Here is a 22,899-nt window from a genome sequence, read left to right as displayed (position 1 = left end):
ACTAAAATTCACGTATCCGTATGCAAACAGAGTCATCAGAAAGTCCAAGCATTTTAAAGAACATGGGAGCCAGCGAGTTCTTTAAGTTCCTATTTCAGACATGCAAGACAGAATGGACTACGGAAGAAAAAGCCTGCCAACAGATTCATGTCACCAATATACACCATGTGATGCACGGAGCAGCAGCTCTCACATCACACTAGATTTTGACTAAGCCACCTTATAAAGTATTTGTTTCAAGTTACTTCCCAAGAGTAAGGTTTTGGGAAGAAAGAAATCTACTTCTAATTAGTTTAAAGTCTGAGAAGTTGTCAATTAAGAACTCATTTAAACAAAGATTACCTTGAATGCTGCAGACAGACTGAATTGCCAGCTCCCGCAGACTACTTTTTATTCATACTGATGAAAAACACTTTCAGGAAAAAAAGCACATTTAGGAAAAAAAAGAGATCAGAAGATAAGAAGTTTTACACAGTAAACAAGTTTCATGAAGCAATTCAGCAGTGAAATCGAACTTGAAGTTTTTCAACATCTGTATACCAACTATCAAAATAACTGCTGAATTCTAGGAATTGAAGTGATTCAATTACTATCTATTTAAAACAGCAAACTGGCTCAATCTCTTCTATAATTGGCTTCAGAAAGCTGAAGTTCAGTATCTTCAGATCCACCAAGCAATTTTTTTTTTTTTTAATATTCCTCCTGCCTCCCCCAAAACTGATGAAAAGAAACACCTTAGAGAACAACACTATTAAATCTCAAAAGCTCTTGAGAAGCTTTAGGACAAAATAACAAATAAAGAAGAAAAAATAATTAAACTGTGCCTTCTCAAACTATTGCCAGATGTAAGCAACTAGCAGAACTGAAGTCTTCGTAATACTGCCAAGCAACTCTGATAAGGGCACTTGAGTTCTTTAAGAAACTGAAAGTCAGTTGTGATCAGCTGGTCTAAATGCCTACAAACAACACAACTAAATACAGCAAACAGTTACCAAAAATACAGAGACTAAAAGTCAAGCTAAAAATTAAAGACATCCATGGATGGATAGACATAAAAAACAAAAACAAAAAGCAAACAAACAAAAAAACCCAACCAACCAAACAAAAAAACGGTCTTCCCCTTTTAAATGGCAATGCCTCACTGTAAAGACAGCCTTCAAAAGGATGTATTCAAGTACCTGCAACATTTCTTGAATACAGCAGTCATGAATGACATTGCTGAGCATGTTGCATCCAGCACACTGCTGATAAAACCTGTTCCAGATAGTCTGCCATATTTCGTGCTTCATTAACTGAAGTTGAAAACAACCTTCTAAAACAAAGGAGGGTTAAATTAACAACCATCATGTCTTTCCTCTATGATGAATCTCCCCCTTCTAATTTTCCATACCAAGCAGCCATCAGGTTTATATTGTAGGAGGATAAAACAATTTTGCAAAAACAATGTGCTACTCCCTTTAACAATATGCTGAAGGGAATCTAGTCCCATTTGTTTCACTTTTTTCTGATCTTCACAAAAACACCATCATTCAACCTGACTGCAAAAATTCAAAGAAAAAGTTGTAGATAGAAAACTGCTAAATTACTTAAAGCCTAAAAAATGGACTCCAAAAAACCAAGCCATGTTGGAAACATGTTCTTTAAATTCCCACAGGGTCTAATGATATTTTGACAAGACTGCAATTATGCTTCTGTTACAAGAACAGATCTTGTTCTCCACGTCTTGCCAGGATAATACTGCTTTTAATTAATGCTTTTGTTGTGAAGTGTACCCTCAGGCAGTAATAAGTTTTATAATAATTTCAGTATGTAGCATGTATTTCCCCACACCATTTATTCAAAATTTCTCATCATTCGGCCTCATAGATAATGCCCAAGCCTTACTTCCCAGAATTCCTCAAAACATGGCTAAACACTGTTGTGCCTAGCAAGACACTGTTAAAACATGTCTTCATATGATTGCTTTCCTCTGCTTCCCTTGAGAAGAAAGGAACATTATGTGCCCATCAGACTGGCACAACCACAAGAGAACCAAATTTCCTTTTAACCATCAGTCCCAGTTTCACTTTCAGGAATCAGCACACATCCTTCTTCTTTTCAAACAGTTGATACATGCTTTTAGTGTATTATCTTTTAAATAGTTACAATTGCCGAAGCGCCACACGGTGCTGATCTTCAATTACGTTTACTGATCACTAAACCTGGGTTAAAAAAAAAAAAAAAAAAAAATATATATATATATACAAGTGCAGCTTTTATTCTTACAATCCACTGCCTAACCCACCTCTCAAATTTGAAAAGTCTCGCTAAAGGAAGTCACAAACCAGAGCTTCAGCAAACAAACAGGCAATTACTGAAGCCGCAGAAATCTAGACACATATTTATCCGAAGCCTGAGACAAGTAAAGTACTGTGTGGGAAATGTTATGAAATCCCTGTCAAGAGAACTAGGCCTCAAATTTAATCCACTGCCTCACTCTACCACAAACAGTTGTGAAGTAACTAACTTGTTTTTGGTTTAAATGTTATTAATTAATAAAACATGACTGTCTAATTAACTCCACAAGAAGGTGGGAAGTTTCAAACCAATTCTTATATGCAAATTAAAATTGACGTTACAATTTGTTTGCATAGATTGCATTGACTGAAAAGTAAAGTCAATATGCAAGCTGCTGCCTTTACAGACTGCAGGAACCCACTGTTGTCTGCCACATGTTCCCTGACCATATTCAAGAAAAGACACTAAAATTTTAAATCTCACTTCCATTGGAGTATTCAAGCTTTCTTTTTTCTTTTTTTCTTTTTTTTTTTTTTTAAAAAAATTAAAGTGGTGTCTATATTTAATAGACTCAGTTCTCCAAAGTGTTCAAGCACTAGAAGCAATAGTAAGTTTATACTTTCAACAGAGAGAGGATTTAACGTTGAACATTATTTCCTTTCATTTTCCATTACTTTTATTATTTCTCCAATAAAATGAATCTACTATTCTGCTTGATCTCTCAAAAGAGAAATTAATTTCAGAATCCTATCCCCATTTCATTCAGAAACAATCTTCAGTTTCTCCTGCATGGTCCTTGCATGACTTCACAGAAAGAAAACATTTAAATAGAAGAGTATTTGGTAAGAATAAATGTACGTATCGCCAACAGCAGAATTCATGGATTGCATTATCTGGCATTTATCAAGAAGGTCAAACTAGGTGACAGCCATATCTACTGTTTCCAAATTCTCTTGCTGTTGTTGGAAGGTGCATCTGTCTAAAAGGGCACCACTTGAATTTTTCAGCCAGGTTGGACTTGTTCGTGCAGCCTAAAATCTGATGAACTAGCAAAAACAACAGTAGGTTGAAGTCCAAGTTGTGTGATTTTGATTTGCAACAGCAACCAGTGGAAGGGTTCTAAGGCTTGCAACATCACAGAAAACGAAGTTATTTAGCATGAACTCTGTTTAAACAGCTTAACAGACATAAGACCACTCACACATACACACAAACAATGGAATTGTGTATATGTAATTATTTTTAGAATCAAATCTACCACAACTTTGAGCTTTTGCAATCTTAACTACTAGTTTCTTCTACACCACTGACATATTTCCCCAGCAAATAACTACTGATGTACTTAATCAGAGAGGTCAAAGTCATACCAAAAATAAAGATGTTAAGCCCACAGGCTTCCCTTATAAGAAGGGGTTGAATTGCCACAATCAATAGAAATCCACTGGTTGCCTCTGAACGGCATGCTATAAGCATTGATTAAAGAAATTATCCTTTTGACCCTTCCCTTTTTCTTTAAGGAGAAGCCTGACTGTGTTACTCAGTTCCCAATAGGTTTCTCAGAATGAAGCAAAACATAACCTTGGAATGAAAATGGATTCATCAAACAGAAGCAGATTGAATAAAGAGTTAAAATACCAGACTTCTGGTAATCAATCTTAATACTATTCATACCAAATCATTCACTAAAGAAGGAAGTATTCAGTCTCTAAAAACCTGTAAATTGGCTTCAATTAACTGTACAGTCAAAAAGTTTGTATCTTGATACAGAGCAGTATTAAAAAAGGAAATTGAAGTCATTAATTTTTACTGTCTCTCTCCTGTTGTTACTGGGTGACCAATGGCATATCTAGTGCTTCTAGAATGAAAAAGCACATCACAACCTAGAGCATAAGAAGCACATAACTCACGACCGAGATTTCTTCCCTCTCTTTATGATTTTTGTCACACTGTCTGAGCTGTATGAAGTTACCCTGTAAAGACTATTAAAAAACACATGAAATCACTTCAAATGCAAAAATTTCCAGAATCAGAACTACAACCTTCAGATCTCTGGCACACCTGCTAATTTCTACTTTGAAAGAACAGAAATTTCATGCTATACAAAGTCCTTGACTGGATTTACACAAAATATCTAACACTGCTATACCTTTTCATTCCAAGGATGTCAATCATTGAAATTCTATATTGAACCCTGAGAATTTTAATGGCATTTATTTCTTAAAACATGTTTGTGCATTATAATTCTGACTTCTGAGTAGAATAAAATCATATACCTTTTGATTTATGTATCCGATTACTTACATATGGGCAAATAAAAGGTTCACAGATGAGTTGAATACATCCTTCTGTAATGAACACATACACTGAAACTATTTGCTCTATCATCATATAGTAGAAAAGTTAATTAAAGCATTCAAAGTTTACTTTAGTTTTACACAGCATAGCAGTTTAACCAAGCTGGTCAACTGGAAGAACAAGTCATAAATCAAAAAGAAGCTGTGTGTAGTAAGGAACAACTTTTTTTTTTTTTTTTTAGTCTGGTGTTTGAGATGAACCATAACTACAGTAACTATTTACATAAGGAACAGAGAAGAGGAGATTAAAAAAAGCATTGAACTTCAGTAAGTTTGTAAAATACTACAGTTTATTCACGCTTTTAAATGTCTAGTAGAATATCTGAAGACAGACAATGGTACGGGCTTGAATTCTTTGTTAGTATCAGTTCCTCCAAGAATAAACCTTGACAAATTCCTTCACTAGCAGACTTGTACCTACACGTTTCTTTTTTTCTTGCTTCCCCACATCAACTCCTGTTGGTCAGACACTCAGTATTCTTCATCGTCCTGCTTTGCCTATGGCAAACAAAACAGCCACCTGTATTTCCTGAGCAAAAAACACAACACAAAACAAGGCTATCCCTGCTCTTAGGCTTCTATATCAAGCCTAACTTGAATATAATAAAGCAGTAGCATGCTAGTTTTGTCACTGAAAAGCATAGTACACCGTATTATCATTTCAAACTGTCATTACTACTTAAAACTAAGCTAAATCATAACCTGTTTTATTGCTTTTGTGGAACAACTTTACTTCAACACGAGGGAGAAATGAAGAAATGCCAATTCTGCATTATTTTTCAGTTCCTTTCTACTTCAGTCTCCCTATAAGCCCTCCCTCACATTACCTGCTGTATGAATTTGTACCTTGCTCTACACTTCAATTTTGCTGGTAGCTGTGCTTCAAGAACTTGCAAGCTGTTCAACAACAACAACAGAACGCCCCCCAAAAAACCAAAACTGTGCTGTGAATACAGTTATGAACAAAATTATGTGATTACAGTCTTCTTAATAAAGCTTGCACTTTTTATGATTTATTCTACTGATGTAGATCATCAGAACATCTGAGATTTTTGCTTGCACAGGTGTACTTACAAAACTTTTGAGGACAGACGTATTCTGCACTTACATTGATTTTACCTGGACCAGTAATGGTCAGAGTCACAACAGATCTACTACTTAAGAGTTGTGCCACATAAGTACGCTAGTTTCAATGTTAAATATCCCACTTAAAACCAGAACAACTCAGGATATTTATCAATAACCCACTGTAGATCTAACCCACTCTACTTTTATAAAAGCATTTTTTTCTCCATTTTAGTTTTAGCATGCTTTGATCAAATTATTACTGAGAATGGTTTTGTGGGAAGATTAAAAGTCACTCATAGGTCAGTCATTAGTTGAACTCAGTATGTTTTTCTTGTAGTAACTTTTGAATACCAGGTGTACAAAATTTACCCTATTAATAAACTAAAATTAATATTCTGATCCTTCATTAAAAGTTGTCTACACAAATATGTTGATTTTGTGCAGATTTTAAACCCTGTTAAAGGCTTGAACACGCTGAAACTCTGTTGAGCTCTTGTAGGTTTAAAAATTAAACACTTATATGCAGTGACAAAAATCCAAGCTGTCTTCCTCCCAACACTCTTCCCAAACCCCACAGTATTTCAGATCTTCCAGTTCAGCTAGAGGTTTTTCACTCATAAATTACAAGGGAAAAAAAGGTTCTATACAAAGGTAACAAAATTTGGTCTCAAATGCTCAAAAGCATAACACATCATACAGGCAGCTCAATTCAATGCCCAAGATGTTTGTTTTTTAATTAAAAAAAACTAAAACAAAAAAACCCACCACACTCAACAAAAAAAAAAACCCAACCAACCAACAACAACAACAAAATATCAAAAAACCAACCCCAAGAAAACCAACCACAAAACCACCACACGCACACACCTTACTGACTTCAGCTGAATTTAGTGCACACATCAAATCTGTAACTGCAGCAAAGCCAAGTTTACACATATTGTTAGAACTTTTTAAAACCAAGCTCAGGCCTCAGAGTATCAGCTACAGAACGCATACCGGACCACAGCCAAGTATTATACTTACCCAGCATTAAAGTACGTCCTTTTTCTGTCTTTTTAATTGAAACTCTGAAGTAACTAAGATGTGTATTGGTGGGATTGGAAGAACCATTGTGTCACCTAGTTCAGTTTCTGTGCAACAGGAAGGTGGTAACTCTACACAGATGTCTACAATAAAACTTCTTCAATTTCAGTTTACAAGCCAGACAAACACCAATGCTTTTTAGTATTTTTTTTTTTTCCTCCATGTGGCTCATTAAGAACTGCTTTTCCCCTGTCGTGGTTTAACCCAGCAGGCAGCTAAACACCACACTGCCATTTGCTCACTCCCCCCCAGTGGGATGGAGGAGAGAATCGGGGAAAAGAAGAAGAAAAAAAAAAAAAAAGAAAAAAAAAAGGTAAAACTTGTGGGTTGAAATAAAGACAATTTAACAGGACAGAAAAGGAAGGGAAAATATTCATAATAATGATAAAAGAATATACAAAAGAAATGATACACAATGCAATTGCTCACCACGTGCTGACCAATGCCCAGCCAGTTTCTGAGCAGCAGCCACGCCATCCCCGGCCACCTCCCCCCAGGTTTTTTTATTTGTGTTTTGTTTTGTTTTGTTTGTTTGTTTGTTTTTGTTTTGTTTTGTTGTTGTTGTTTTGTTTGTTTGCTTGCTTGTTTTGTTCAGCATAACGCCATATAGTACGGAATATCCCTTTTGCCAGTTTGGGTCAGCTATCCTGGCTGTATCCCCTCCCAGCTTCTTGTCCACCTCCAGCCTCCTCACTGGCAGGGCAGTGAAAAGTCCTTGATTTAGTGTAAGCAGTGCTCAGCAATGACTAAAACATCAGTGTGTTGTCAACATTATTCTCATACTAAATCCAAACCACAGCACTATACCAGCTACTAGGAAGAAAAATAACTCTATGCCAGCCAAAACCAGGACAGTATCCACCCCTTATTCTATACCATCTACGTCATGCCTAGGTCTCGCACTTTCCAATACATCCCAATTAATCACCACCACTTTCCCTGTCTTTTGATATATACACACAGATATCATTCCCCTAGTCTATGGGCCATCCCTCTAAAATGTCCGTTGAGCTCATTTAGTCCATGACTTTGGGCTCCATCTGTCAAAACAGTCTTTCAGGGCAGGAGAGGCAGTATGTGGTGTTGGATTGCTGCATGCTGAAGCCAGTTCTGGTTCCATCACCACTGCACTTTGCTCAGTTTCATCAAAGTTCATTCTTCATTAATCTGGGCGATTCTTACTGTAATACCACTGATATGGCATATAGCAACCATAAAAGTGATGTCATACAGTATTATATAGCAATTATCATACCATTCAGTTGATTGGCTATTCTCACCCAAAATCAAATCCCCTTGAGGTACACATCGGACTTCCCCATCTTTCCGCATCACCCACCAAGTGAACCCCGGTCCTTGAGCAAAAGCAATCCCACAAATGGCTTTACCTCTGCCTGAGGCAGGAGTAATCCAGACTGTCTTCCCCGTCATATTTTTTATGTGCACTACAGGGACTTTGTCCCCCTCTACAGTATGTAAAAGTCTTGATTGGGCAGGGCCAGTTCAACTGGCAGATCCCCTAGTGTTGACTAACCAGGTGGCCTTTGCTAAATGTGTATCCCAGTGTTTGAATGTCCCACCACCCATTGCTCTCAGTGTAGTCTTTAACAGTCCATCGTATCGTTCAATTTTCCTGGAGGCTGGTGCGTGATAGGGGATGTGATATACCCACTCAGCGCCATGCTCTTTGGCTCAGGTGTCTATGAGGTTGTTTCAGCAATGAGTCCTGTTGTCTGACTCAGTTCTTTCTGGGGTGCCATGTCGCCACAGGACTTGTTTTTCAAGGCCCAGGATAGCGTTCCGGGCGGTGGCATGGGGCACGGGATATGTTTCCAGCCACCCAGTGGTTGCTTCCACCATGATGAGCACATGGTGCTTGCCTTGGCGGGTTTGTGGGAGTGTGATATAATCAATCTGCCAGGCCTCCCCATATTTATATTTCAGCCATCATCCTCCATACCAGAGAGGCTTGAACCACTTGGCTTGCTTGATTGCAGTGCATGTTTCACATTCATGGATAACCTGTGCAATAGCACCCCTCGATCACGAGCCCATCTATATGTTGCCTGAGGTGTCATGGGCTCACCGAGCTAGAAATAATTCAGCCTTATGTTGCCAGTCCAGATCCACCTGAGCCACTTCAATCTTAGCAGCCTGATCCACCTGCTGATTGTTTTGGTGTTCTTCAGTGGCCCGACTCTTGGGTACATGAGCATCTATGTGACGTACTTTTACAACCAGGTTTTCTGCCCGGGCAGCAATATCTTGCGGCAGCCCAGATGGGTTTGCCTCTGCGCTGCCAGTTGCTCTGCTTCCATTGCTGCAACCACCCCCATAATGCATTTGCCACCATCCATGAGTCAGTATAGAGATAAAGTACTGGCCACTTTTCTCGTTCAGCAATGTCCAAAGCCAGCTGGATGGCCTTCACTTCTGCAAATTGGCTTGATTCACCTTCTCCTTCAGCAGCTTCTGTGACTTGTAGTACAGGACTCCATACAGCAGCCTTCCACCTCTGATGCTTTCCCACAAGACAGCAGGACTCATCAGTGAACAGGGCACATTGTTTTTCATTTTCTAGCAGTTTATTATACAGTGGGCAACCTCAGCATGCATCACCTCCTCCTCTGGTGATATTCTGAAATCTTTGCCTTCTGGCCAGTCCATGATCACTTCCAAGATTCCTGGGTGACTGGGGTTTCCGATTTGAGCCCCTTGTATGATTAGTGCAACCCACTTACTCCACGTAGCATCGACTGCATGATGAGTAGAGGGGACCCTCCCTTTGAACATCCAGCCCAGCACCGGCAGTTGGGGTGCCAGGAAGAGCTGTGCTTCAGTACCAATCACTTGCAAAGCAGCTCGAAACCCTTCATATGCTGCCAATATATCTTTTTGAGTTGGAGTATAGCAGGCCTCAAACAGTATGCAAGTGATATTCTAACCTAAATGAAAAGGTACTAGTCCTAATGAAGCACAAATGAAAAGATTGCTTTATGAAGCACAATGTGACAGCACCAGTTGCTACAGCACTGCAGTCTGTATATCTTCATTTAATAAAACTTTTTTCTTTTTGGACTCATCAGTTTGATAAAGTAATTGCTTACAAGAATTTGCATCTTATTTACTTTTCTGCAGCTTGCAAAACAGACAAAAGATTTTAGCTGGAAGTCTAGAACTGAACAGCATCCTATACAATAAAAGAACATGTGCATCTACTTCTTTTACAGAGGTGTATCTTGCAGTTTGACTAAACGAAGAAAGACAAAGTATATGCCTATCTACATATGTATGGTAGATGGGGCAGGAATATCTCAAGAGTGGGTATGTAACAATGTATTCTAAGCTCTTGTAACTTCATATGAAAACTGCAGGTAAGGGCAATGCAGATCAAATATATTTATCTGTAGAAATTGGATAGAAGATAGTTATTTCAGCTATTTATGAAGTAAAAGCATCATGCATTAGCAAAACTGTAAGTTTGCTTATCATTCATATAAAGAATTTTACAAAGTTATAGGCAAATTATGCGCAGATCCTGGCAAAGCAAGAAGCATCAGCACCAGAATCTCCTGTATTTCAAATAAATTCCATACAAACAAAGTTGTTCTGCATGCACAAAACAAGAGCTCAATGGCTTCTCATGAGGATAAAAGACTTCTTCCCATAAATTTACGTACATAAAATTTATCCATTACAAAAGCCAGCAATTTTCACTTTATTGCAAGTCCCTCAACTATTTGGTAAGTTAGCTGTTACCTTGGCTTAGAAAGCACTTAAAATCCTCCCCCTTCGGTTTCACAGAGCAAGCATTTGAGGCCATTTTAAAAGGGCAAAACTTGGCACAGACCAGGGTCTACACTCCTACTCCAACAGGATTGCAGAGTGGAGGAATCAATTAAAGTTCACATGCAATCTCCGAGCTGCTCACCATCACAGCATAAACAGGATTCAAAATGTAGCCCTGAGCAGAAGCCACACAAATAGTTGCACTAGAAGAAAAAAAAAGTTCCCCTTCTGCTTCCCCACTCCCTATTCCAATGCAACCTTAAAAGCAGAAGTTGGACAATGGGTACAACAACTATGAAACTGAATTAAGATTCATTTTTCCTGGAGACATTACCATGTACAACTGACATTTAATTCATTAAGAATACAATGAACTTTCCAAGTTCCTCAGCAAATCTCTATAATACAAAGCTGATCATGTCAAGACCCATCTAACAGTGTAATAAAAAATAGGGACAAATTTGAATTGCAAACCATTTTTTAAAAGAATATAATTAAGACTTCCTTTGACCTTGTTAATAGGGATGCTAAAACGTTAATTCTTAACTAACTGTTTATGCTAAGGTCTGTTTCACATTTTCTCTTACTTATGCCTAGCCAGTGACTAAATTATCAGGATATTGTGAAACATCCAATAGATTTTTTTCCAGTTATTAGTCATTACGGTAAAAAAAAAAAAAAAAAAAGCCCACAAGCACACAGATTATAACAGTTCTAATACTACAAATCTGAACGTTCCTATCCTCCGTTACCTAATAATTATTTGGTCCCAATATCTTGGGCCTGCTTTAGAATTGTTCCAGAATAAGATTCCCGTAAAAAGGGAAAACCTGAAAGACCAGTTAAGAAAGGGAACACTTACTTCAGCCCAAACGTTAAACTCGCTGGCTAGAAGAGTAAGTGACATACACGGATAGAAATAAAGCGTGCATGTATTTAGGGACAGAAGGTAAGAAAATGAAACACGGCTCTACACTGATAACATATGTATAATTACGTCAACAGCAGCATAACAAAAACCTCTCAAAAATTTATCCATACACGAACTAGAATGCAGGCAATTTTAGCTTAGTCAGGCTCATGCATACAAAGCCCTGTAAACATGGAATGTGCTACTAAATGTTTTCACTGAAGATTGGAAGCATTTAAAACTTTTTATTGTTAAATGAGTATCACTCATCCTGACCTGAAGACCAGCACAGAAGTCAATGAACACCTAAACTCCAATCAAAGCACAGTATTGCCTTTTTTTTTTTTCCTACAAACATGGTTTTCATATACATACAAAAATGGCCTATAAAGTCGGGCACAGAACACCCTTCCAAGTCTCTTCACCTTTCTTTGTAACAGCCTTTTATACCTCAGATTACACCTTTTAAAGTATATCTCATTTCATATCTTTCACTTGTGCGAAGCTGGTTACTCTGACAATGACAAAGGTTTTGTAAATACAAAAAGAAATATCACCACTGAATTATGCATGCACTGGATATTTAGGTCTACCAACTATATTAACTATACCATCAACATAGTTACTAAATATGTAAAGAAATTTCTCTTTTACCCTATTTTTCACCATTCTGAAGAGACTATATAAATGTTGGAATGAGAGTAATTGCAGAGGACTTGCCAACCACGCTTTTCAAATAGGAACAACAAACTAGAAAAAAAAGTTTTGAAAAGCGAGATCCTATGAGAAAATACACCTGAGTTATGTTTCTTTCTTTTACCCAAAGAATTCCACTTTGCCTATACAACCTATGCTTGTTTGCTTTCAGATAATGTTTTATTACGTCATAAATGTCTAATTTTACAACATATCCGGAAAAGGCAAAAAGTTTACTTAATTTTTCAGTTACAACAGCTAATTAGAAAGGGAAAGGCATCCTTAAGGGAGTAACACTATTTAAATAAACTTGTGTAGTGCAGACAGACTTCCAACAAAGCTCTCCATAAATGAGAACCCATTGGAGATAAACTAGCAATAGTCTATGACCTTTACTTGACTTTCCTATAAAACAGATCAGCAGAAAAAACACTGGCTTCACAACGTCAGTGTAATAATCAATAACTAAACTTAACCACTAACACTGATCTGAGTTACCAAACAGCATGTCAGAGACTCAACAAAAAGGATCTGGTCTTTCACTATGACACAGCAAAGTCTCATTAGTGAAATTAAAGCAAAGCCCAAGACTGTTTTCAAGACAGCTTTGTTTCCATAGCAACTGGCATGACTGACAGGCAGTATACTGGTAAAAGTCTTACTTTACAAGGCAGCTTTATATTATTAGCTTGACTTAACCAGCAATTTAGAAAACCTAGCTATACTTGCCTGAAACACAGCCTGAAGTAACTTAGTTAAAAGCCAAATAAAACACCAGCACAGTGAATCCCAGAAAACAGGCTCCAAGAACTACTTCAGGAGGCCATGAAACAGCAACTCAGCCTAGTCACACCTTTCAAAAACTCCTGGTCTCCAAATAAAACTCCAGTTTTATTTACCAAAAAATAATAGCTATTAAATACCATTTTCACAATAAAGACAAATTTCCCCCAAGCTCCAGACTCCTACTTAAATGTTTAACAAAAAAATATAGTTTATCTGTTAAATCTCCCAATATAGCCTTACATCAAAATGAGGTTTAGCAAGCTGTTTGTGAGAGTATGTCCTGCCATTGCATGGCATCTATCTGTTAACATTCCAATACACAGCCTCCTCCCAAGAATTTTGTCTCACCTTATGCTAACCCCCAGGCTGCCAAATTTCCCCTACAGACAATTCTGTCTTTCTCTTGGGTCAACTACATGGTATCCTGACCACGTCCTAGGGGCACCTGCCAGAGGACTGCTACTCACAGAGATCTCCAGTAAATTTCCTACATTCTACAAAGTGAAATTTTCTTTAGAATTTACAAAGAAAACCAAGTCATTTAAATATTGGGTTTTACATAATCATGCACAGCTTGTTTGAAGGAAAGAAAAGAAAAAAAAAAAAACAAACCACAAAACCAAAAAAACACACCTTAAAAGAGGGGACAATGTTTACACCAATAGTGAAAGACAGTGAGTTCCACCATTAATGAGTTTTACTGCATATGTATGCTTAGATTGTACAAACAATAAATGCAAAGGTGTTGGAATTTGTAAAAATACAAGGCTCCAAGATTAATAGGAAAACTGAGTAGCTATCAGTTTCAAAAGGTTAAACTAAATCTAATTACATCATCTGAATTTGTTCCCAGCTATGAAGATAAACATATGCAGTGGTCTGGCCACATATAAAAAGAAGAGAAACATCTCCAGTTTTGGCTGACAGCTCTCTATAGCTGTTTACCTCATTTTTGGTTTTTTTCTTTGGTTGGCTGCAGGGGGAGGTGTCTAGTCTTAACCCAGAGCCTGACAGAAATTGCTTGTAGTTAATATCAGACTAGTTTTAACAGTTAATCTTGTATCTCAACCCTGAGTAACACATCTTGCTCTCCTGGGCGTCATCCAGTAACTGCTTCTGTCTGATACGTGAAAACGTTTCTTTGGGAGCAAACTAGGAGCTCTGCTTTAATTTTACACGTGACCCAATTTAGGTCCTGCAGTTAAACATTTCAGCGTTCCCAGTGCTTAGAAGTTACTTTCTCTGAAAGTCTACTGTAAAAACAGATAAACTGAGTGAAAAATCCACTTTGCTTGCTCTGTGTCAGCTTTTAAAAATTTGCAGGTGTTGTACCACAATTGCAGAGGGAAACTAAGCAAACTATAAACGGAGGTTTTCTATTTGGAATTTTAAAGCTACTGATTTTTTTTTTTTCAGTTCCAGAAGAGGAAAGATAAGAGAGTAAGAGATGAATCTGGTAAAAGTAGGTATGATTTTACCCACATATGCCACTGATCAGTTCAATTGCACTTACCCATTAGAAGTATTTTTTGCAAAAACTGGTGGGGTAGCGCCTGTCTTAGTTTCATGGAAACTTTCAAATTAACATCCTCTTATTATTTTACTGCTTTCTATCAAGTGGGAATTTCCATGATGTGACTGATGGGTTACAGATTACCCTATGCTACAAACCAGATGACCATTTAAAAAAAAAACACAACTATAATTCTTTGCCATCTTTAACACACTCAAGAAGAAAGGCAAACGGACAAGACAGTCCAGAAGACACTCGTCTTGATTTATATCAAATTCTTGTTTGTCTTTAGAAGAGGTCAAGACCTGAGAAAACAGAAGTGGCTCCATAGCGGTGTAATTGCTCCCACAGAGCCTGATGCTACTACTTTTAACCAAATACAACCTGACAAAATGTTTAATAAGCAGAATTGCAGAAGCATCTTTTTTAAACATGAAATTCTGATTAAATCTGTATCAGAAGCCTCCTCTTACTACTGATCAGAGAGACTCTAAGAGTTCTCATTATAAAAGGCCGGTGAATAAAGATTTCAGGCACAATTATAGCTTTCAACATAATACAAAGTTTTCAGACCACAGTAAGATAAAACTTATCTCAAATTGGATTCAGGAGATAGGAAAGCATTGCTGTAAAACAGTATTAGGCATTTAAAGTATATAAACCAAAACTACACCAGTGTTCTCAACAGCTAAGCCAGAAGTAATTTTGACCAATTCCACAACGGAAGTTGAAAGGTTTAGTTTTGTATGTTTGCTACTTGAAACAACCATATTTTTCCTCCTTAATGAACACTGCATTAATACAACCTTATTCTTCTGAGTATGCCATTGCTTTCTCTCCATTGCATGTATATGCAGATCCTATTTAGATTTGTAAGAATTATATTCACATTGTATTTTCCACAGCCGGCACATGCTCCTGGTATTAGAAGCTCTCAGTAGAGGTTTAATCCAGTGCTTTTTAGAGTTTACGGGAAGATTTCAATAGGCACCAAATGAGAGACTATAAAGCATAAAGATCATTTTTATGAGAGATATATTGAAAGGCAAAACCTGTGGGAGGAAGAAAAGTACAGATCAACAGCCAATTAAAAAAAAAAAAAAGAAGAAAATAAAGAAGAAAATCCTCAGAGATAATTTAATTATTAACTTAAAACTACCTGCCACAGATCCTATATTTTTGCCCAGTTCTATTTTCTTCTGAGGATAACAAATGCCAATATGCTTATAAACAAAGGGAAAATACATTAGTGAAAACCACAGGGTATGTTTTTGGTTTACCTGGACTCACATTTATTAAACCGTTTTTGGAATAGTCTTATAAAATTACCTTGTATGGCAGGGTATTGAATGCATGGATATCGTCATTTGCAATTTTTCTTAAGCAAAACAAAATTAAACACAAGAAAAGCACCCTGTGCCATTGCTTTCACTGATGCCCACCCACTAAGCTGGCTGCAAGTTCTCTGAATTTAGAGGGCTGAAGATGTACTTTCATCCTCCTCCCAGTTCAGTCTCAGTGCTAACACAAATAAGGCAGGTTTGCCCTTATTCTTCCTCCGCCCTTTTAAAGATACAGAAATCTTTAGTACAACTGCAAATTCAGAATAGTTTGTATCATTGTTCTTTCACAGGACTCTTCAAGTAAGACTTAGAAGGAAAGATATACACTTAGTAGTATTATGACTGTCTTCCAAGACACAAAATCTTAAGTTGCCAAAAACATACCACAGCATGTTTTACTCTAAAAGCATTTTAACTGATATTTCTTTCCTCCAGCTATGTTCTGAAACTGACAGTGCCCATTTTCCCCTGCGCAAATCTCATGGCATTTTTTTCTTTGTAGATCAATCTTATGAATATTTTCATAAACAGTCAGATATCATCAATATAAAAATGAAATTAATTTGGTGTATTACAAATAAAATTTAGCAAACAGAAAAATCTTCAACTGCTTTTTAGTACAAAAAGCATGAAAAAGTGACAAAGCCATCAAAAGCAGTGGTTGCAGTTTTGGTTTCCAACAATACAGCTCTTTTAATGGCAAACTAGCCTGAACTATAGAACCATAAACACAAGAACTCACACTAACCGATGATTCTGAATATGCATTTCCCCAGTAAATTAAGGTATTCAACAAAATATGCAACCGTGGCAGCAGTTGTCCCATAAACATCATCTGCTCTGGAAGACTAAGATTACTTTGGCGGGGTGGGGAGGAAAGGAGGAGGAAGGGAGCAGATGATATTGCTACAGCGGGTGGTTCCAGTCAGGGGCAAAAATGGGATGCAAGAGAAACGTTAACAGCGTTGCTGGATATTCTTCATGTGTGACGTGAGGAAAAAAAAAAAAGCGTAGCAACAAACTTCCCTGTTATCTTAAAACAATTTGGTTTCATAACATCCAAAGCCATACCTCTGTATAGGGCACATAAGAAATGTGTAACACCAATCTATTTTTAAGGTTTCTGCCAGATGGGTAAACACCTCAAACACACCCACAGATACTAATGAAAACCACCTTGGCCTCCTTCAGGAAGTCATTCAACACTTCACAGAAAAAAATAGGAAGTTGTTGATAAACTGCTTGCAAGAACTACTTCCTGTAGGAAAAATAATTACAAGACTTGTTTGCTGGACAATCAGTTAACTTTTCCTCACACTACAAAATGAGAAGAGGTATTACACAAGCTTAGTAAGAATTAAAAGCATAACACTAAGGTAAAACAATACAAGAGTAATTCTAAAACTGAGCAAAACTTCTTTTTCTTTCTGCAAGTTGTTGTCTGCTACTCCCATGGCATATTATCTTTTGCCTAGAGAGCGATCCCCTATCTTTCTCCATAGTTCACTGAAATGTCACCCAGCAGCTGGCTAACAGGAAGCGGTTAAAAAGCAATGCGGTTGACATCGCCACACAAACCAAGCGAGTCTTTTTTACTGCATGTTTAAGAATGGGCTAAAGCGTACCGCACGGCAATGCCGAGATGACTCAGACGTGACCACTTACTAACCAGGCAAGTCCTTAGTTATGAGTACTATTTAAGTAGCAGTTTCAATAAAAAAAATAGTATTAGTTTTACCAGCTGTGTAGCAAGCATGTCTTAACTCACTGGCCAAAATCATCTGCATTTTCACTAACGGAAAATTATACTCAGGAGTCCTACTCGTAACAGCGAGATGAACGCTAATGAGTGGAATTCTGGCAAATCATACGTTGGGCATTCATAGATAAAGGGGTCTATTTATCTAGATGACAGGCTGATTTACAAGAGTAGTTCTGTTTCAGGCCCTACACTACCACTCTCGTCCTCTTTTAATATGTATGGATACATGTGTGGTGTGTATATGAAGTATCTGGCCAAATAACTCTGTGCACGTTGTCTGTATATACAGACAACTATTTTCCCTCCCATACACGCTATTTTTATTTCTTTGCGCAAACTACTGTGCTTGCAGTGCTTGACCCATTGATTAGTGGAAATGACTATATTCCAGACTGTATTAAGTACGGTACTCAATTTCACATTATTCTGTTTGCGCTGTAGTATATTATGATAACTATAACCATAAGGCTTACTGACATCTGGAAAAAATCTAATACTGTTACCTATTCTGCAAAGATCTTTCTAGAGCCTGATTACCAGACTGTTCATGGAGTGGCTACAGAACAGAGCAAATGGAAACAAAGAGCAATGCAGCCAATCCAACAAAAAAGCTGAATACTTGGAAGAGACACCAAAAATCTGCATATGGTAGAAGGAACCACGTTAAATGTGTTTAGCATCAGGAATCTTAGTACTCACGCTTCGAGCAAATGTTTAAGGTATAACTAGACAAGACGTGAGTTTTAACAGGCTTGTAGGTATGAGATAGAACTTATCACTCAACACTGAAAAAAGCTTCTGAAATACAGACTTGCTACTCAAAAATAATTCTTACATTTCTTTGGATTTCCTAAACATACAAAGCAAACATTTTGCTAGTACTTGAAATGTTTTTTACAAATCTTCATGAACTCCAATGAAGCTGGTGGATCTCACCTGCTGATAGTATTACACAAACTTTTAGGTACAACGAATGTTCTTCAAGTGTGAACAGAGCCTTCAGAACTGTCCTCATTAGACTCTCCCATACCACAGCATCACCCAAGGAAAGCCAAAAGAAAACAGCCCATTAAGCTGTTTAAAATCTCCCAAGGTCAGCATGTGACCCAGCAGGGAGAGGTTCAAAAAGTACAGCCTTTATTTTTCTTCCTAACAACCTGGTTTGCTTCCACTCCTTTCCCCTTCAAGACACATCCTTCACAGCTAGCAGCTCTTTCAATCATTTACTTTGGATGTCTGCTTGAGAACAAACGATCTTGCTCATGCAGATGAGTTTGCCAGACTTGTGTGTACTTTCCAGTCTCGGGCTCTTTATTGTTCTTGCTGAAACCTGACCCTTTGAAATGGATACCAGGACACCAAGAAAGGACAAAAAAAAACTTGCAGAAAAAAAGGAAAAAAGATTTTTTGTGGTAATAATGAAACTGCAGAAAAGCTTTCCAAGAACAAATCTTTCACTCTGATTTCACCTGAATGAGCATAATTTAAAAAAAATCTACTATAAGAGCGTGCAGATATTTTGCATCTCTTAAACTGTTCTATTTTCCATAAAATTGAGAGCGTTATCAAAAACAAACACTTGTGACAGTAAAACTTAAAAATCAAATATCTATTTTTCATGTTTCATAAGCTGCTCTTTAAGAGCTCTCACTAGCACAGTCAAAACAAAGTTTGCTTTTCATTTCAAAACTCAGTCTGTGCTTTCCTCAAGGTCCAATGAGCTACAGTTCTCAAGTGGCATCAACTTACGCAGTTCCAAAAAATTCTACTTGTGCCCACTGAAGAGCTCACATTCTAGAATACGCTGATTTGTTAAACTTCACCAAAGAAAATATCACATCTTCAGGATCTATAGCTAATGATCACTTTCACATTCCTAACACAGGCTCAAATAATGTCAGACAACTGCTGTAACCTCTTTTTGATTAAAAAAAGTGATGCTAATTTCTCTGTATGGAAAACACCATCACTATAGGAACAAGAAACAGTTTTAAGAAGTTCTGCAAGTTCCATTTTCATTGCAGACAATGTAAATTTGTTTCTGAAGCGACAAACTCAACTATTTCAATCGAATGCACACATTAATGACAATGTTTTAGCAAGAAAGGTAGGGATAAAGATGTTTTTCTTGGATGAAACAAGTTTTACATAAATAACACACTGTGCTGCCCCTCCTCTCCCCTCTCACGGCCCTGAAAATGACATATAATGGGTTATTTAGAGACTTGCAGTTAAATAAAATGTTCAAAATATAGTCAAAATATTTGAGAGCCAATTATGTGTCTTGGTGGGCACACTTTCAGAACGAAGGACAAGCTCCTGCTGTTTTAGAAAACTATGCAGCATAAAAGAAAATGCTCCCTGATGGATTAGGTATCAGATGGCTGGCGTGTGTAACATCTCTTCAGTTATGGAAAAGGTGATACTAATTTCACTGTGTGAAAAAGCTACAGCTATAGGAACATGAAACAATATTAGAAGTTCTGCAATTTCCCTTTCACTGCAGGGAATATAGCTGAGTTAAGAGTTACAGACCCAAACACTGCAATCAAACACATATATTAATTTCCTCATGAGTAGAGAGTAGGCAAAAATGTTTTGACTGTGTACTTACACAACTGTCCTTACTCAAAAAATAAGAAGTCCTGATATATTCTCACTAAAATAGTTCCTAAAGTTACTCTGTATTTTTACATCTGTCTCATAAAAATGAGGTAAAATCTATTTTGACCTGCACAAGAACTCTGGCAAGATTTAGAAAATCCAAAAGCCACATTGTTTAAAAATCACTATGAGCATTTCACTGATTTTCAGTACACAATATAATGGATAATGTTCTTCAGCTAAGATTAAGATAGGATAAATATTCACAGAGTACCATACAGTTTTCAGAGACAGCAGAGAGTTGATACAGGAGAAATACCGAAGTGGTAGTATCTCCTACTTAAAATCAGGAGCATGTTTTTAAAAATATGTATTTTAAACACAATGAAATTTACTAAATTTCAAAGACTGTTAAAAAAAATGCCAAAAAAAACAAACCAACAACAAAAAGTCACTAGAGATTCAGCTAATTGAAAACAAGTTTTACTTACTTAAGAAAGTATCTCTGTCCAGATGGTGTCTTAGCCATCTCCCAACCTGGTGGCAAAGGTACATCATCAGGGATCTCAAACGAAGACTGGCGGAGATGTTGAGAAGATGGAGTTCCAGGTCCAGTCACTACTCCAGAGGGTGTAAGCGTCCCTGGAGAAACAGCTCCCAGCTGCAGTGATGCTGGAGAGGAATGAGCTCGGACATGCTGAGGGGTCAGGGCGCCTGCTGTCCCTGCATCAGTGCTGGCCTGCCAGGAGTGAAATTACTCTCATTAAGATTCTTATATTTCAGCAGAAATGCAGCTGTCAGAAGACATTTCACTTTAAATGAATCTTTCAGAAGAAATTCATAAGTTGGTCATTCTAAAGTTCTGCTTATTTTCTAGTTGTTACTGTTCAAGAGAGCCTTGGTTGGTTAATTAGCACCACAAAAGCCCTTGTGTAAGTCAAGAAATATGAAATATAAGTATGTGCTAAATGCCTTTAGTTTTATTTTGAAAACTGAAGATCTCACTCTTCAGTGCAGGGTTAACAAAAAAAACATGCCCACAGCAGCAGACCTCATACAGAACATTGCATGGTTCATTACTGGACTGCACCCACCCATTACCATCGCACCCACTTTCTGCGGGAGGAGTTAACTTCCCACTCTCCTTTTGAAACAGGAGGGGGGGGCGTGTGCAAGGACACCCACACATACACCCTCTGCAGGGGTTTAAACGATTACACAAGGAGAAAAGCAACAAAGAAATGCCAACTGACAGCAGCGAGTTCCAATGGAGGAAGACTCCTGAACTCAACCATAAAAAAGCCTATACAAGAAGACTGAACTCAAGATTCCCTAACCTGCACACAAACCGCACTTTAAGGGTATTAGGAGCTTATAAAGAGTCTGCCCATGCTTTATCCAAAGCAAAGCTTCAGCCAACTGTTGAACCAGTCAACCAGAAACGACTCACAAAACCATTCACCAGTTACCAGTTGTAAGTACGCAGAACTTCTTTGCCAGTAGTAAATACGTGTCCACCATAAAACAGAAAAAGCAGCTCTGAAAACTGGATTAAAATAATATTGACTTTTTTGTATATATATTTACCAATTAATTGATTCTGTACATACAGCAGAACAACATGGACACCTATAATAAGATGCATGTATCAGCCCTTGCCACACCTCTCTACACAAGGTATTGCACCACACTTGAGGCCCCATTTATATACTCTTACGGAGAGTGATAATTCTGTTTCACTGTATGCAAGCACATGCAAAGTTTCATATATTAAATTGGAAACGAATTAGCTTACATTTAAACAAAATACACAAGTTGCAAATCAACTGAATTTGAGGTATTTTAATTCTCGAGAAACAGGGAGAATCGGAGAAACTTAGAGACCTTATCTGTTAAACAGAGTATTTCTGTGGCACAACTAAATAAAAAGGAAAATTTTATTTTAAAAGACAGTCCACAGTGAAGCAAATGGTTCTCTGGCTTCAGCCGAATTCCAAATTTATGTTTTAGGAACCACCGCCTGGCACAAGGAACAGTGATCCAACTTCATGTGCGTTACAGATGAAGAGTAACATACACAAGCAAGATAACGCTAAGCTTAAAAGTACAAGTTGTATGAACGTCACACGCGTTAAGTGCATTTCAAACGCGATAGCTATTTAACTGCGGTTACTGTACTTAACAAGACGCAGCACCAAGCGTTAGCTGAATGTATACCAGTTCACATTTGTGCACAATGGAACTGCGATAAGATTTGCACAACTTGGAAAAAAACTACACGCAATAACCTTATTCCTCGCTGGATTTCAGTGTGTTATTAAAGGTCTGCAAGTCAGAAGCGAGCAGAACTACAGAAGCAACTCAGCCCCACCCCTTTCTATTTTCTTTTCAGTCTTGCAATATGAAGGCCAGACTGATTTTTCGAGTATTTGGAAAATGAATTAACTCCTAGCCCGAGAGAGTACGTGCCAAGGTTCAGCCTGGAGTGAACTTCTGAAGCCAAGTTATAAATCCTTCAAAACAGAAGTTTAATAATGGAAATGTTGACAGACCCTTAACAACAAGAGTACCAGGCACCAGTACACAGAGGGAGTTTCGCTCCTACTGGCTACACAGATAAAGTGACAATGGCCAATAATAAAACCTATTTTATAGCTTAGCAACAAAGTTCATTACTTAATAAAACACTCGAGTAGGCACAGCCTCCTTCCAAA

General features: G+C 37.6%; 1 protein-coding gene across 4 annotated transcripts in view; it reads right to left on the bottom strand.

The window, feature by feature from the left end:
- YAP1 (Yes1 associated transcriptional regulator) overlaps positions 1 to 22,899 on the bottom strand; it is an 89,459-nt gene that overhangs the window by 65,256 nt on the left and 1,304 nt on the right. For all 4 annotated transcript variants that reach the window (XM_082332972.1, XM_082332973.1, XM_082332974.1 and 1 more), the window contains exon 2: positions 20,677 to 20,924. In XM_082332972.1, coding sequence (XP_082189098.1) covers positions 20,677 to 20,924 — 248 coding nt within the window. The remainder of the gene's footprint in view (positions 1 to 20,676; positions 20,925 to 22,899) is intronic.

This window comes from Platalea leucorodia, assembly GCF_965183815.1.
Source record: "Platalea leucorodia genome assembly, chromosome: 2".
NCBI classification, from domain to species: Eukaryota; Metazoa; Chordata; class Aves; order Pelecaniformes; family Threskiornithidae; genus Platalea; species Platalea leucorodia.
This window is presented reverse-complemented; position numbering and strand designations above follow the sequence as displayed.